The sequence below is a fragment of the Helianthus annuus genome, chromosome 12, assembly GCF_002127325.2.
Source record: "Helianthus annuus cultivar XRQ/B chromosome 12, HanXRQr2.0-SUNRISE, whole genome shotgun sequence".
NCBI lineage: Eukaryota > Viridiplantae > Streptophyta > Magnoliopsida > Asterales > Asteraceae > Helianthus > Helianthus annuus.
The window spans coordinates 55,310,810-55,322,749 of record NC_035444.2 but is presented as its reverse complement, the minus strand read 5'-3'; the positions used below and the strand labels follow the sequence as shown (position 1 = coordinate 55,322,749).

Genomic DNA, 11,940 nt, shown 5'->3' with positions numbered 1-11,940 from the left:
TGAAAGTGAGTTTCCTAGTTTAATTGTTAGGGTAATAAAATAAATAAAAGTTTAATAATATAAAAAGTACAAATAAAAAATAAAAAAGTACAAAGATCTTCAATTAAAATACAAACATACAAACATAAACGAATGTTCATGAACATGTTCACGAACATGTTCACGAACACGTTCACGAACACGTTCACGAACACCTTACCGAAACGTTCACGAACACAATCGAACGAACAAGATCTCTGTTCATGTTCGTTCATTTAACTAATCGAACGAAATTGCTTGTTCATGTTCGTTCGTTTATTAAACGAACGAACATAAACGAACTTCCCACCGAACGGTTCACGAACTGTTTGCTGAACGTTCGGTTCGTTTACGGCCCTACATAAGAGTAGAACCAAAGAAACGTATAAATAGTAAAATACATTATAATTATAAAATGTTATATAGAGTAACACCAAAGAAACACACCAAGTGTAACCGAGTGAAGACTCAAAAGAAACACAATCCGTGAGTCATTACATTCAACCAATAGGAGAACCAATTTCAATCACAAAAAGGGTATGATAGTGCAACTCTGATCGACTGATCGTTCTCACCAAACCCTCCTTTTACGGCAAAACAAAACAACCCCTCCTTCATTTTCATCCCCTCCTTCCTCATTCATCTCCGTTAAAGGAAAAAAAAAAATGGAAAAGAAATCAGCTTCGATGGCGGAACTGTCCAACACTACCCATTTGACTGCTTCGGTTGTGGTATGTATCATCATCATCATCATGCATTTTATTATACATTTGATGATAATTTTTAATTTTACATATATAATGTTAGGTGCAGTAGCAAACCCACAAAAAAAAAATCATGAGGTTCAAGATTTTTTTAGGGTTGGTTGTTGACTATTGCTTTATATAAAGTTTCCTGTTTAGATTGGATCTGGTCGGGTCAGTGGGTTTTTAAAGATGATTCTTCAACCTTTTTTTTGAAAATCATTCCATTATGTGATTCATGTTTCTTAGACTACACGGTAAGGAACAAGTATTCACTAGTTAAATAATCAAGCATAACCTAGGAATTAATCAACTACTAAAAAAATCCATCATAAACTATTAAGCTAACTTACCCACCATTTTGTTTTAATGAAATAAACTAAAATAATGAAAGACAATTAATTATACTTTTCAATTGAAGAAGTTGAACGGTGATCAGTGGATTACTTGAATAGGGCAATTGACCAGGCGAGGATGATGACTCCAGCTGTTTTTTGTTTTGTTTTTTTTTTTTGTTTTTTTTGTTTTTTGTTTTTGTTTTTTTTTTTTTTTTTTTTGCAATTGGCGGTTTAAACAAACAATTTAACTTTAAGTCAAATAGGCTAAATGGATAAAACAATTTAACTTTTGAGCCTAAACAATTTAACCATAACATTATTTGGTTTGGTTTGTTGCGGGCTTATATATATATATAGAGAGAGAGAGAGAGACACACACACTTAAGTTCACGTACAAACAGCCTTATCGTACAAAATGTACGAAAGACATGAAAAAAAAACGTGGTGGTATTTTCGTAATTATTTACTCGTAGGGTAATTATCAAAATTACTCTCTACAAATGATCTTGTAGTGTAATTTTGTAAAATGTTTTTGTAGGGTAATTTTTAAAAATGTTCTTGTAAGGTAATTTTGTAAAATGTTCTTGTAGGGTAATCAAAAAACGATGACAAAACTGTAAATTTGAACTGAGAGTAAAATCGTAATTTGGCTAGGAGAAAAAAAAAACAAAACCAATAGCAAAACTGTAAATTTAAACATGACAAAATTGTAATTTGGCTGAACCAATGGGGAACTGCCAGGAAGGGGGAATAGTGCCAGCAGCTAAAAACTGTAACTTTAAACAGGACAATCGTAATTTGGTTGAACCAATGGGAAAGTGTCAGGCAAGAGGGAATAGTTCCAGGCGGTGAAGACAAAATTATATTAAAAAAGGGGTTAGCAAGCTTCTAAAACCCCAAAATCTTACAACTGCGACACAAGGAGGGTGGTAATTGCCAAACCATTTGCACATCTTAGGCCCCAACTAGCTTTGTCAACCAAGTGTTGCTGATTAGTTCGAGGTTTGGAGTGATCTTCAAACAGTCTGGACATCGCTCGCTTTTTTTTTAGTAAAATTTAAGAAGTGATCCCCAAATGGTTTGACGTTCTCTCAACTTTAGTTCTCCGTATATTTTCTTTCAATTCTATAGCAGCATGTATGATTTATTTTTTCCAATGTAAGTACTCTTAACTCTAGTTCTCCGTATATTTTCCAGGACACACGGGATAAAGCTGTTACTGAACTGAAGAAGGTATAAAATATAAATATTGTAAAACTTGTTACATCTTTGAAAAGCATGTAATTTTGTGATTTCTTAATTTCAGGCTGAAGAAAATGCTCCAGTTATACACCTGGGTTTAGACTATCGACTTAAATACGGGATTATCTGGATCTTCGTCACAATGCAGCTTGTAGCATCTGCAATTACAAATGGTGTTGAGTATATGCTGACCGATTATGATGTTCCTGCCCAAGCTGTTGGATTAACCTGTTTACTTGTACTTTTTAATCTCTTGTTGTTGCCCTCGTTTTTTGATGCAATGGAAGATCTTCTCCACTTTTGGTACAGGTGGAGATACCCTATCTTCATATTCTCAGCTTTGTAAGTAGTATCCATACATCAAAAACACATTTTTTGTTATGTTGTTTCGAAATCTGACAACGTACTTGGTTGTTTTCTACAGCTTTTGTTGGTTTTTCTGGTGGCTACATGTTTCTTGCAGTTGGCTCAACCTGTCTTACTCAAATGCTATGATGTGTGCGCTTTCGCGATCATTTTAGTTTAGTTTCCTCATGAGTGGGAGTATTAGTGGTATTGGTTATGTTTCTTTTATTTTTCGGTCGTCTTACTATTAGATCGAGTCCTATCAGTGTTGACATTTGTTTCTTTTATTTTGCATTGGTGGTTTATTCAAAGCAAAACTTTAAGAACAATTTTTGTATGGGTGCAAAAAAACGTGCTGTTTCAATCACACAAACCGGCCCAAGACCGCCCCAGACCAAACATGTGAGAGGTATGAATTGATGTAATACATTATGGCGCCATGGCGGGTTATATGAAACGTGTAATAAGCACGAGTGACACCTTGTTTTTTTTTACTAGCGCCGACAACACCGTTGTTTTTTTATCTAAATGTTTTACAAAATAAACAAATTTATTGATGAAACACCGGTTAACACAAGGTTAATCGATGGGGTTATTTCGTCTATGGGTTCAACCTCTTTCCTTACTCGTGACAATAGCTCGAAACCTGCAAAACAGTAACCACCGTCAGTCTCGTTAAGAGGGGGAGAAAGGGGATTTCCCTCTTAACCAGGTTTCGACGTGAGAATAAGTACTGTTCTGAGAGAAACAAACAGTGTGTGTATAGAGTGAGTATGGAGAGTAAAGATCCTGAACCTGAATGATGAAGGGTCCTATTTATAGCCGGAGGGTGAAGAAGGGAGGAGCAGCTGTGCCAGCTGTGGGCGCGTGCCTGCTGTCCGACCAAGGGGAATATCCTCTTGGTCTGCTCTGTCACGGCAGGTGTAGTGGTACACGTGGCGTTCTTACATTTGCCCACGCTGGAGACCTCGTACTGGTGATGTCGGCTCTGCTCCCTGATTTGTCGCAGGTCTATGTGGCGTTCTGCGAGTGGTGACACGTGTTGTCCTTTATGTCGGATAGAGCATCTTTGGCGCCACCTGTAAATCTTCCAGAAGTTTCTAGAAGCTTCTGGATTGCTTCGCTGATGTGGACGCCTTGCATGCTCAAAAGTGGTGTGGTCCCTGCCATGTAGGCAGGGAATTGGGACAATACCCCTTCAAGTCCCCCCAGTCCAGTGTGCCTTCTAGTTGAGTTGATCGTCTAGGAGGGATTCTGGACTTATGAGAGTAGTGGTTTTTTATGGTGGGTTGTGTGGATTCTGGTCAATTGTAAAAATTTGAGCCAAATAGATGCGCGGCGCATGGGTTTTAGCAACTTGAAAAAGTTGAGCCAAATGGACGCATGGCGCATGGGTTTTGGCAACTTAAAAAAGTTGAGCCAAATGGACGCATGGCGCATGGGTTTTGGCAACTTAAAAAAGTTGAGCCAAATGGACGCATGGCGCATGGGTTTTGGCAACTTTTAAAAAGTTGAGACAAATGGACGCATGGCGCATGGGTTTTGGCAACTTAAAAAAGTTGAGCCAAATGAACGCACGGCGCATGGGTCTTGGCACTTTGAAAAAGTTGAGCCAAATGGATGCACGGCGCATGGGTCTTGGCACTTTGAAAAAGTTGAGCCAAATTGACGTATGGCGCATGGGTCTTGGCACTTTGTAAAAAATGAGCCAAGTGGACGCACGGCGCATGGGTCTTGGCACTTTGTAAAAAAATGAGCCAAGTGGACGCACGGCGCATGGGTCTTGGCTCCTTGTTGTTTCCTTCTGATGGAAGTTTGGTGACCTTGGGGAGGTGTTTGATGTGACTGCCTGACATCCCTGTCTTTTCGGAGGTGAACAGTTGCTTTTTCAGTTACTTTTTGTCATGTCAGCAGTCTCTGTTGCCCATGCTTCCCGAAAAAAGAGCTGACGTCTTCTCTCTCTTCTGACGTGTCGCTCCCTTATTGCTTGCTTTTCCTGTACTCTGACGGTCCACTACCCATCGCATTAAATGCGATGAGTATAAATAGGAGGCAGTTACTTCTTTCTCTCCACTTTTTCAAATCCGAAGTGTGATTTTCTCTATCTCCTTCATTTCTTCTTGTTTGTTTTCGTACCTTGTTTGAATATTTCCTTTCGATCTTCCTTGATTCTTCATCATGGCTAGTAGTAATCCTACCCAGAGAAAGCGGAAGAATAAAAGTAAAGGTCCTCCTGGTCCTGATCAGGCCGTTATAGGGTGGAAAGAGGATGAGTTTCTAAACCTCGTTCAGGGTATGGGTTTTCGCCCTGAGTGGGGAGCTCAGTACCCTACCCCTGGTTCCACCGCTGTGGACGCTCCTCCTGGCTACATTCCGTTGTATGCTGCCTTCTTCCGGGAGGGTAACTTTAGATTGCCCATTACTAAGTTCACGGCTGCCGTTTTAAGAAACTATGGGCTGCATATCTCTCAGATTAATGCGATTGGGCTCCCTCGCATTACTCACTTTGAGTATGTTTGTAGAGCTTGTCGGGTCGAGCCGAAACGTTTGGTATGTTCAACGTTTTTTACAGTGTCACTTATACGAATGGCTTCTATTCGTTTACTGCCCGGTCTGGTGTGTCCCCGGTTTGTTCTGTTCCTTTAAAGAGTCTGCATGACTGGAAACAGAAATTTTTCTATATCCGTCGTGGGGTTATTCCTATGGATATGCACTATCGATTGGAGAGTGAAGGGATTCCGAGGGTGGATGTATTGGCAGATTATGGCTCCCAAGATTGGTATAAGAAGATAACACATAAAGCAACTGCCATTGCTCAGTTAGAGGAAATGGCTCTAGTTGGTGCGGGAATGAGCCTGTTATGGGTGCCCAAGAATCCTTTGGGTGTGCCTGTGTATAGCTACCAGGGCAAATGTATGTGACCCGCCTTCTCCTGTTCTTCTTCTTTTCTTTTCTTCTCTCTTCTTTTTTTTTTTGTGTTGCCTTGATGTTTGTTTTTGTGTGTTTCCTTATGGCTTGTTGCTTTGCAGTTGGATACAGCTTGATAAATGCCTTGGATCCGAAAGCTGCTGGTGCTATGGTTGAGGCCATTCAAGAGGAGGGGAAACCAACTTGGTTTGATCAAATTCGTGGTCGTTTCTTGCATCCTTCAGACGAAAGCTTTGCTAGATATGTTGGAGTAGCTCTAGGTGACGATGTTGGGGATGATCCTGTCGGTCTGGCTCGAGAGGAAATTGTTGTCCTTTCGAGTAGTAGTTCTGGTAATTCTCATGAGGGTTTAACATCCCATTCCGTGCGTGCAGGTTCTGCGCAAGCCGCTGTTAACGAGCCTGTCCATGAGGTCGTTGGTGATGATGCAGAGGTGTCTGTTGACCCGTCTGCACAGTTGGAGACCAGGAAAAAGGTAAAAACTGATAAGTCTCAGAAGAGAGAAGAAAAGGCGGAGGGTAAAGCTGCTGGTATTTCTCGTAAGCGACCCTCTACTTTGCCTTGTCTAGATTATGTGGTTGTCTCTGACACGTTGTCTGGTCTAGGAGTTGGAGAGAAAGTTCGAGAGTCGGATCCGGATGATAGTGCTACCTTGACCGAGCACATGAGGAAGAAAGCCCTTAAGTATCATAAGCGCAAGCTTGATGAGCAGTCCGCTGCTCTTCTTGCTGCCAAAAAAGCTAAACTTCATAAGGAGGCCCCTCCCGCGCCTTCCGAATCTGAGATCGATCTGGGTGTCTTTAGTGGGGGTCGTGGGAACCTTCTGGAGGAGATATATGCTGCGTCTGCTCCTCCTGCTGGTAACTTGTTTTTAGTTGTTTATTCCTTTCGTGCTCTTTCGAGTTGTTTTTAATTGTTGTTTGTGACAGCGGTCAAAGCTGGTAAGAAACCTCGGATGGTGGATATTTCTCAGATTACCCCTCCTGCTTCCCCCCCTTCAATGACTGTTGGCATAACCCTTCCCCGGGACGATCTTGAAGCAAAGAAGAAAGGAGATGAGGGGGTTGCTGAAAACGTGGGTGTAGGTGGTGATGCTGGTGGTGCCGGTGGTGCTGAAGGTGCTGGTGGTGAGGGTGTTGGTAGTAAGGGTAAGGGTATCGAGATTGGGGTGGAGTCCAGTGAGACCACCCCGCGCCAGACCATATATACTAAGCGCCCTTCTGGTGGAGATGGTGCTACTTCCGGTGCGGCTCGAGGCGCGCAGTTTGTAAATATCTCTCCCGAGTCTTGGGGGACCCAAAACCCTGCATGTGACGACCTGCCCCATGCTCCCCGCTGGAACCTTACTCAGGGTTCTAGGATGAATGATGTGAACAATTGTCATGAATTCTTCTCTATGTCTCTTCCTCCTGCTGAGAGGATGTTCCAGAAGAACCGTAATCGGTTTGCTTTGTTGGACGACCATGTGCGTGCCGGAGTTAATTACTTTGCTACTTCTCAGGAAATTCTTCGTGAATGGCGGTTGATGGGAGAAGAAACTGCCGATTTTGAGAATGCAAAGAGGTTATTTGCTGAGGAGAGGGAGAAGTTCAATGCAGAGAAGAAAGGGTTGCAGTGGCGGGTGTCCGATGCTGAACAGAAACTCGAGGAGCAAAAGCAAGTTAATATTCAAAAACAAAAGGATTGGGAAGCCGCGTGCGAGCGTACGAATGTTGAGATGCAATCTCAGCGTGATACGATCGTGCGGTTGTCCGGTGAAAAATCAGAACTTGCTGAAGAGGCTCAGCAGGCGCGTGTTGCGTCCGAGAAGAAAGAGAAAGAATATGTTGATCGGATTGATAAGTTAGAGGTTCTTGCCCAGCAGAAGGCGGCTGAGTGTGAGGCTGCACAGCGCCTTCTTGCTGAGAAGACTGCTGAATGTCAGGCAACTGAACTCCTTGCTGAGGAGGCAGCTGCTGACACCAAATGGTTGCTTTCTCGTGGTGTACCCTTGGTAATTTCTTTTGTCTTTTGTCGCTCTTTCGTCTTCTTTTATTTTTGTGATCTTTTATTTAGTTGCCTTGTTTTACGCAGCTTGCTGACCGCATTTTGAATTCAACTGAACTTGCCACGTACATGTTCGAATTGGGCCGAGCGGGTTATAATAGCGGTCGTAAGTTTGGATATGCTGAGGGCAAGGCTGCAGCTATCAACAAGGAGAAAGATTACCATTTTGAGTTGTATAAAGAGGATTGTGACGGTGCTTATGCTGCTAAGCGCAAGGAGTTTTCGACCCTTCACTTTGCTGTCGTCCGGCTGCGCAAAAGTTATCTCGGAAACCAGATGGAGTTGCTCTTCTGAAGAAAGCCCTTGGAGACGATGTTGATGCGGCAGGGGGGTACTGGTACCAGCCATGCTTGATTGGTGAAGTCCGGCCTGTGACCCGCGTATGGTCTTGATTGGCCTTGTAATGTTGATGGTTTGGACAATTTTATTTTGTTTTACCTGTTATGGTCGTATGTACTTGATCGTAATTGCTTGATGGATACTTTGTTATCGTTTTTGTGTTTATGCGAATTTTGTTATCGTCATAATATGTGCATGTGTGATTACTTTGATTAGGTGTCACGAATGAATGATGGCGCTGACAGGTGATGTTGTGTTACTACAACGTTTTATTCTGTCGTGTTGATGCGCGCGCTTATTTTGTGACTTACGAAGTGATTGAGTTGCAGGTTATTGTGTGAGCTCAGCTGTGTTCAGCCTTGGGAGCATTACAATGTTTAGTTACCTTGCTATCGATATTTTCGTGTTTATGTGGGCACGAAGTTTTAGTTTCGGCGTTTTGTAGGCTTTGGTTGTGTTTCCGACCCGGCTGTGCACTTGGTTGTGACGAGCCTTGGAGGTCTACAACGTTTCCTATGGTCGAGCCATTCGATGTTTTCGTGTACGCCCAAAGTAATAAATGCAGTTGTGACAAGAAATTTGCATGAAGTAAAAGTAGCCAAACACTTCTTGTATTATAGTAAATGTGTTGGCGATTCGGCCTTTGCGATTACATAATTGTTTTACATGTAGCACTTCCTAAGTTGCTGAACGTTCCAGGTTCGCAGAACCTCCTTGTTGTTGATGGTGCGCAATTTGTAAGCTCCTTTGCCGAGTAATGCATCGATGATATATGGGCCTTCCCACTTGGGGGCCAGCTTTCCGGGCTTTTCTGCGTTGGAAGCTTCATTGTCCCTTAGTACGTAATCTCCCGGATAGAAAGTGCAGACTCGGACTCTGGAGTTGTAGTATTTCTCCAGCTTTGTTTTGTACTTGGCCTCGTAGATCGCCGCCATCTCTCTCCGCTCTTCTAGGAGGTCCAGGTCGATCCTCCTTTCTTCTTCATTGTTGATTAAGTTCATTGAGAGCATTCGTGGAGAAGGTAGCCCGATTTCTGCTGGAATGACTGCCTCAGACCCATAGACTAGGCTGAACGGTGTCTCGCCGTTGCTTGTCTTTGGCATTGTCCTATGGGCCCACAATATGCTGGGCAGTTCGTCTACCCATCCTCTTCTTTTTTCGCCTAACCTTGCTTTGATACCATCAACGATACTTTTGTTGACTGCCTCTACTTGACCATTCCCTTGCGGGTGCGCCACCGAAGAGAAGGTATGCTCGATATGTAGTTCTTTGAACCATCGTTCGAGGTCGTCTGCTGCGAAGTTAGTTCCGTTATCGGTGATGATTCTGAGAGGTAGGCCGAAGCGGCATATGATTTGTTCCCATATGAATCGCTTGATGACTGCCGATGTGGTTGATGCAAGTGCTTTCGCCTCTACCCATTTGGTGAAATAGTCGACTGCGACTATTGTGAATTTGACCGCCCCTGGTGCTTCCGGGTAAGGACCTACCATGTCTATGCCCCATTGTTGAAAAGGCCATACGGTTGTGACTGGTACGAGTTCATTTTTGGGGCGCATGGTCTTGGGCGCATGCCTCTGGCAGCCACTGCACTTCCTCAACTCTTTCACAGCATCCAGATGCATCCCAGGCCACAAATTCCTTCATGAACTTCCCGGATTAGGTAGTTTGCGTCTTCGGCGTCAACGCATCTCAGCAGCGGGCCGAGATATGACTTTCGGTACAGTATCCCATCTGCCATCTGATAGTGTTCTGCTTTGTATTGGATCTTTCGCGCCTCGGCTTTGTTTTCGGGAAGTATCCCTGACTGCAGGTACATGATTATCGGTGTCATCCAGGACGTTGTTCCTGTCTGGATGACACTTACTTCTCTGAGTGGAACGGATGGGTTGCTCAAAACCTCTATGCGCACATCCTTTGCTAGGTGCTGGAAACTTGTTGATGCGAGCTTACTCAGCGCGTCTGCTGGCTTGTTCTCGCTTCTGTTTATGTGGTGCACCTTGTAGGAGTAGAAGGTTTGTAGCGATGTTTTTGCTTGGCTGAGATAGAGTGCCATGACATCCCCTTTGGCTTCGTATTGGCCGTTGATTTGCCCCGCTACCAGCATTGAGTCCACATGCGCTTCGATGTGTCGGACCCCCATTTTGATCGCCAATCGTAAGCCAGCCAGGAAAGCTTCATACTCTGCTTCGTTGTTTGTGCTTTTAAAATCCAGACGTATTGCGTACGTGAATTCATGTTTATCGGGGCTTACCAGCCTTAGCCCTGCGCCTGCTCCGTCTTCGTTAGACGCTCCGTCGGTGTATAACAACCATGGCTCTGTTTGCTTTTTCTCAGCTTTTTCCATGGCTTTACATTCTCTTTCTTTGTCATCTGGGACTTTTGTTATAAAATCTGCCAAGACTTGGCCTTTGATTGATGGTCGTGGTCTGAAAACCACATTGTGACCTCCCAGTTCTATCGCCCATTTGGCTAGCCTTCCTGATACTTCTGTCCTTGCAAGGATGTTGCCGATATTGTAGTTTGTTAGCACGTGGATGACATGATTGGCAAAGTATCTGCGCAGCCGCCTTGAAGCATGAATCAGTGCAAGGACTAACTTTTCCATAATTGCATATCGGGTTTCTGGGTCGGTCAAGGTTCGTGACACATAGTAAACTGGTGTCTGGACACCTTGACGATCGACAAGCAACACAGCTCCAACTGCCCTATCGGAAGCTGATAGGTAAAGTACCAAAGGTTCTCCCTTGTTTGGTACGGTTAGGGTTGGCAGTTTGATGAGGAATCCTTTCATCTCGCGGAACGCACTCTCTGCTTCCGGAGTCCACTGAAACTGGCTTTTCTTCATACAATTGCGCAAGGTTTTGATGAACGGAAAAGACTTTGCAGCATGATTAGCTAGGAAACGATTGAGCGCGGCTAGTCGTCCTGCTAACTTTTGCATGTCTTTAACGTTTGATGGTGAAGGCATCCTTTCTATGGATTGGACTTTTTCCGGATTCACTTTAAAGCCATCTTTTGTGATGATGAAGCCTAAGAACTTTCCTTCTTCCATACCGAATGAGCATTTTGCTGGGTTCAGCTTGATACTCACGCTGCGTAGCGTGTTGAAAGTTTTTTGGATGTTCGCCAGCATCGTGCTCTCTTCTTTGCTCATAATTACCAAATCATCCATGTACACTTCTATGTACTTGCCGATGGCGTCACTGAATGTTTCGTTCATCAATCTTTGGTAAGTTGCGCCCACATTCTTCAAACCGAAAGGCATCTTGGTGTAACAATACAGCCCTGTCGGCGTGCGGAATACGGTCTTATCTTCGTCTTGGACAGCCATTTGAACCTGGTGGTACCCCTTGTAGCAATCGAGAAAGCATTTCCACCTAAATGTTGCCAGAGAATCAATTTTTTCGTCTATGTCTGGTAAGGCATAGCAGTCGCGTGGACATGCCTTGTTTAGATCTTTGTAGTTGATGTGGGGTAAAATACACATATTTGTCCTATGTAAATTGTATAAATTTTGTATAGTTTTTATTTGTTTTTATTTAGTTTTAGTATTAGATTACATTATTTGGTGTTTTGGCAGGTTCTGGTTCAAATGGAGCAGAAACGAGTAATAAAGAAATAACCTGCCAGTTGAGTAGAGTAGGCGCCAGTGACTAAATAAAAATCGCCACTATTTTCCTTGATTTGATTGAACCCATTTATCTCTATAAATAAAAAGCAGTGCCATCTACGTACAAAAGTGAAAGAAGAGTTTTGAATTGTGATAAATAAATCAAGATGGAGTGTAAAGTGTTGGGAGTTGGTGCAATTAAAAAGTGCAAACAAAAGGGAGGCCATGTGTAGAATCCTACGACCCATCATAATTTTAACAAAGGGCCACTATGGTTATTATTTTCGATAATCAAGAGGGGAATTGTTTTGTTTAGTTCTTGGGCTTT

The 11,940-nt window shown here is 43.1% G+C and overlaps 1 protein-coding gene across 2 annotated transcripts; it reads left to right on the top strand.

Moving 5' to 3' along the window:
• Nucleotides 1-522: 522 nt before the first annotated feature.
• On the top strand, nt 523-3,012 carry LOC110894889. Of its 2 annotated transcripts, XM_022142139.2 has the most exons (5): nt 523-749; nt 1,886-2,177; nt 2,297-2,332; nt 2,406-2,683; nt 2,766-3,012. In XM_022142139.2, exons 2-5 carry the CDS (start codon nt 2,175-2,177, stop codon nt 2,860-2,862), a joined length of 414 nt encoding a protein of 137 aa, XP_021997831.1. In that variant the 5' UTR covers nt 523-749; nt 1,886-2,174; the 3' UTR covers nt 2,863-3,012. The 2 variants fall into 2 exon arrangements, with proteins under 2 accessions (XP_021997831.1, XP_021997830.1); XM_022142138.2 differs by lacking the exon at nt 1,886-2,177 and having other exon boundaries at nt 526-749.
• The last annotated feature ends 8,928 nt before the right edge of the window (nt 3,013-11,940 follow it).

Excerpts from the sequence above, each read along its gene's own strand:
- LOC110894889 (XM_022142138.2), top strand. The coding sequence starts at position 684 with ATGGAAAAGAAATCAGCTTCGATGGCGGAACTGTCCAACACTACCCAT. Across the intron at positions 750-2,296 it reads ATTTGACTGCTTCGGTTGTG|GACACACGGGATAAAGCTGT; the intron begins GTATGTATCATC and ends TATATTTTCCAG. Across the intron at positions 2,333-2,405 it reads CTGTTACTGAACTGAAGAAG|GCTGAAGAAAATGCTCCAGT; the intron begins GTATAAAATATA and ends TCTTAATTTCAG.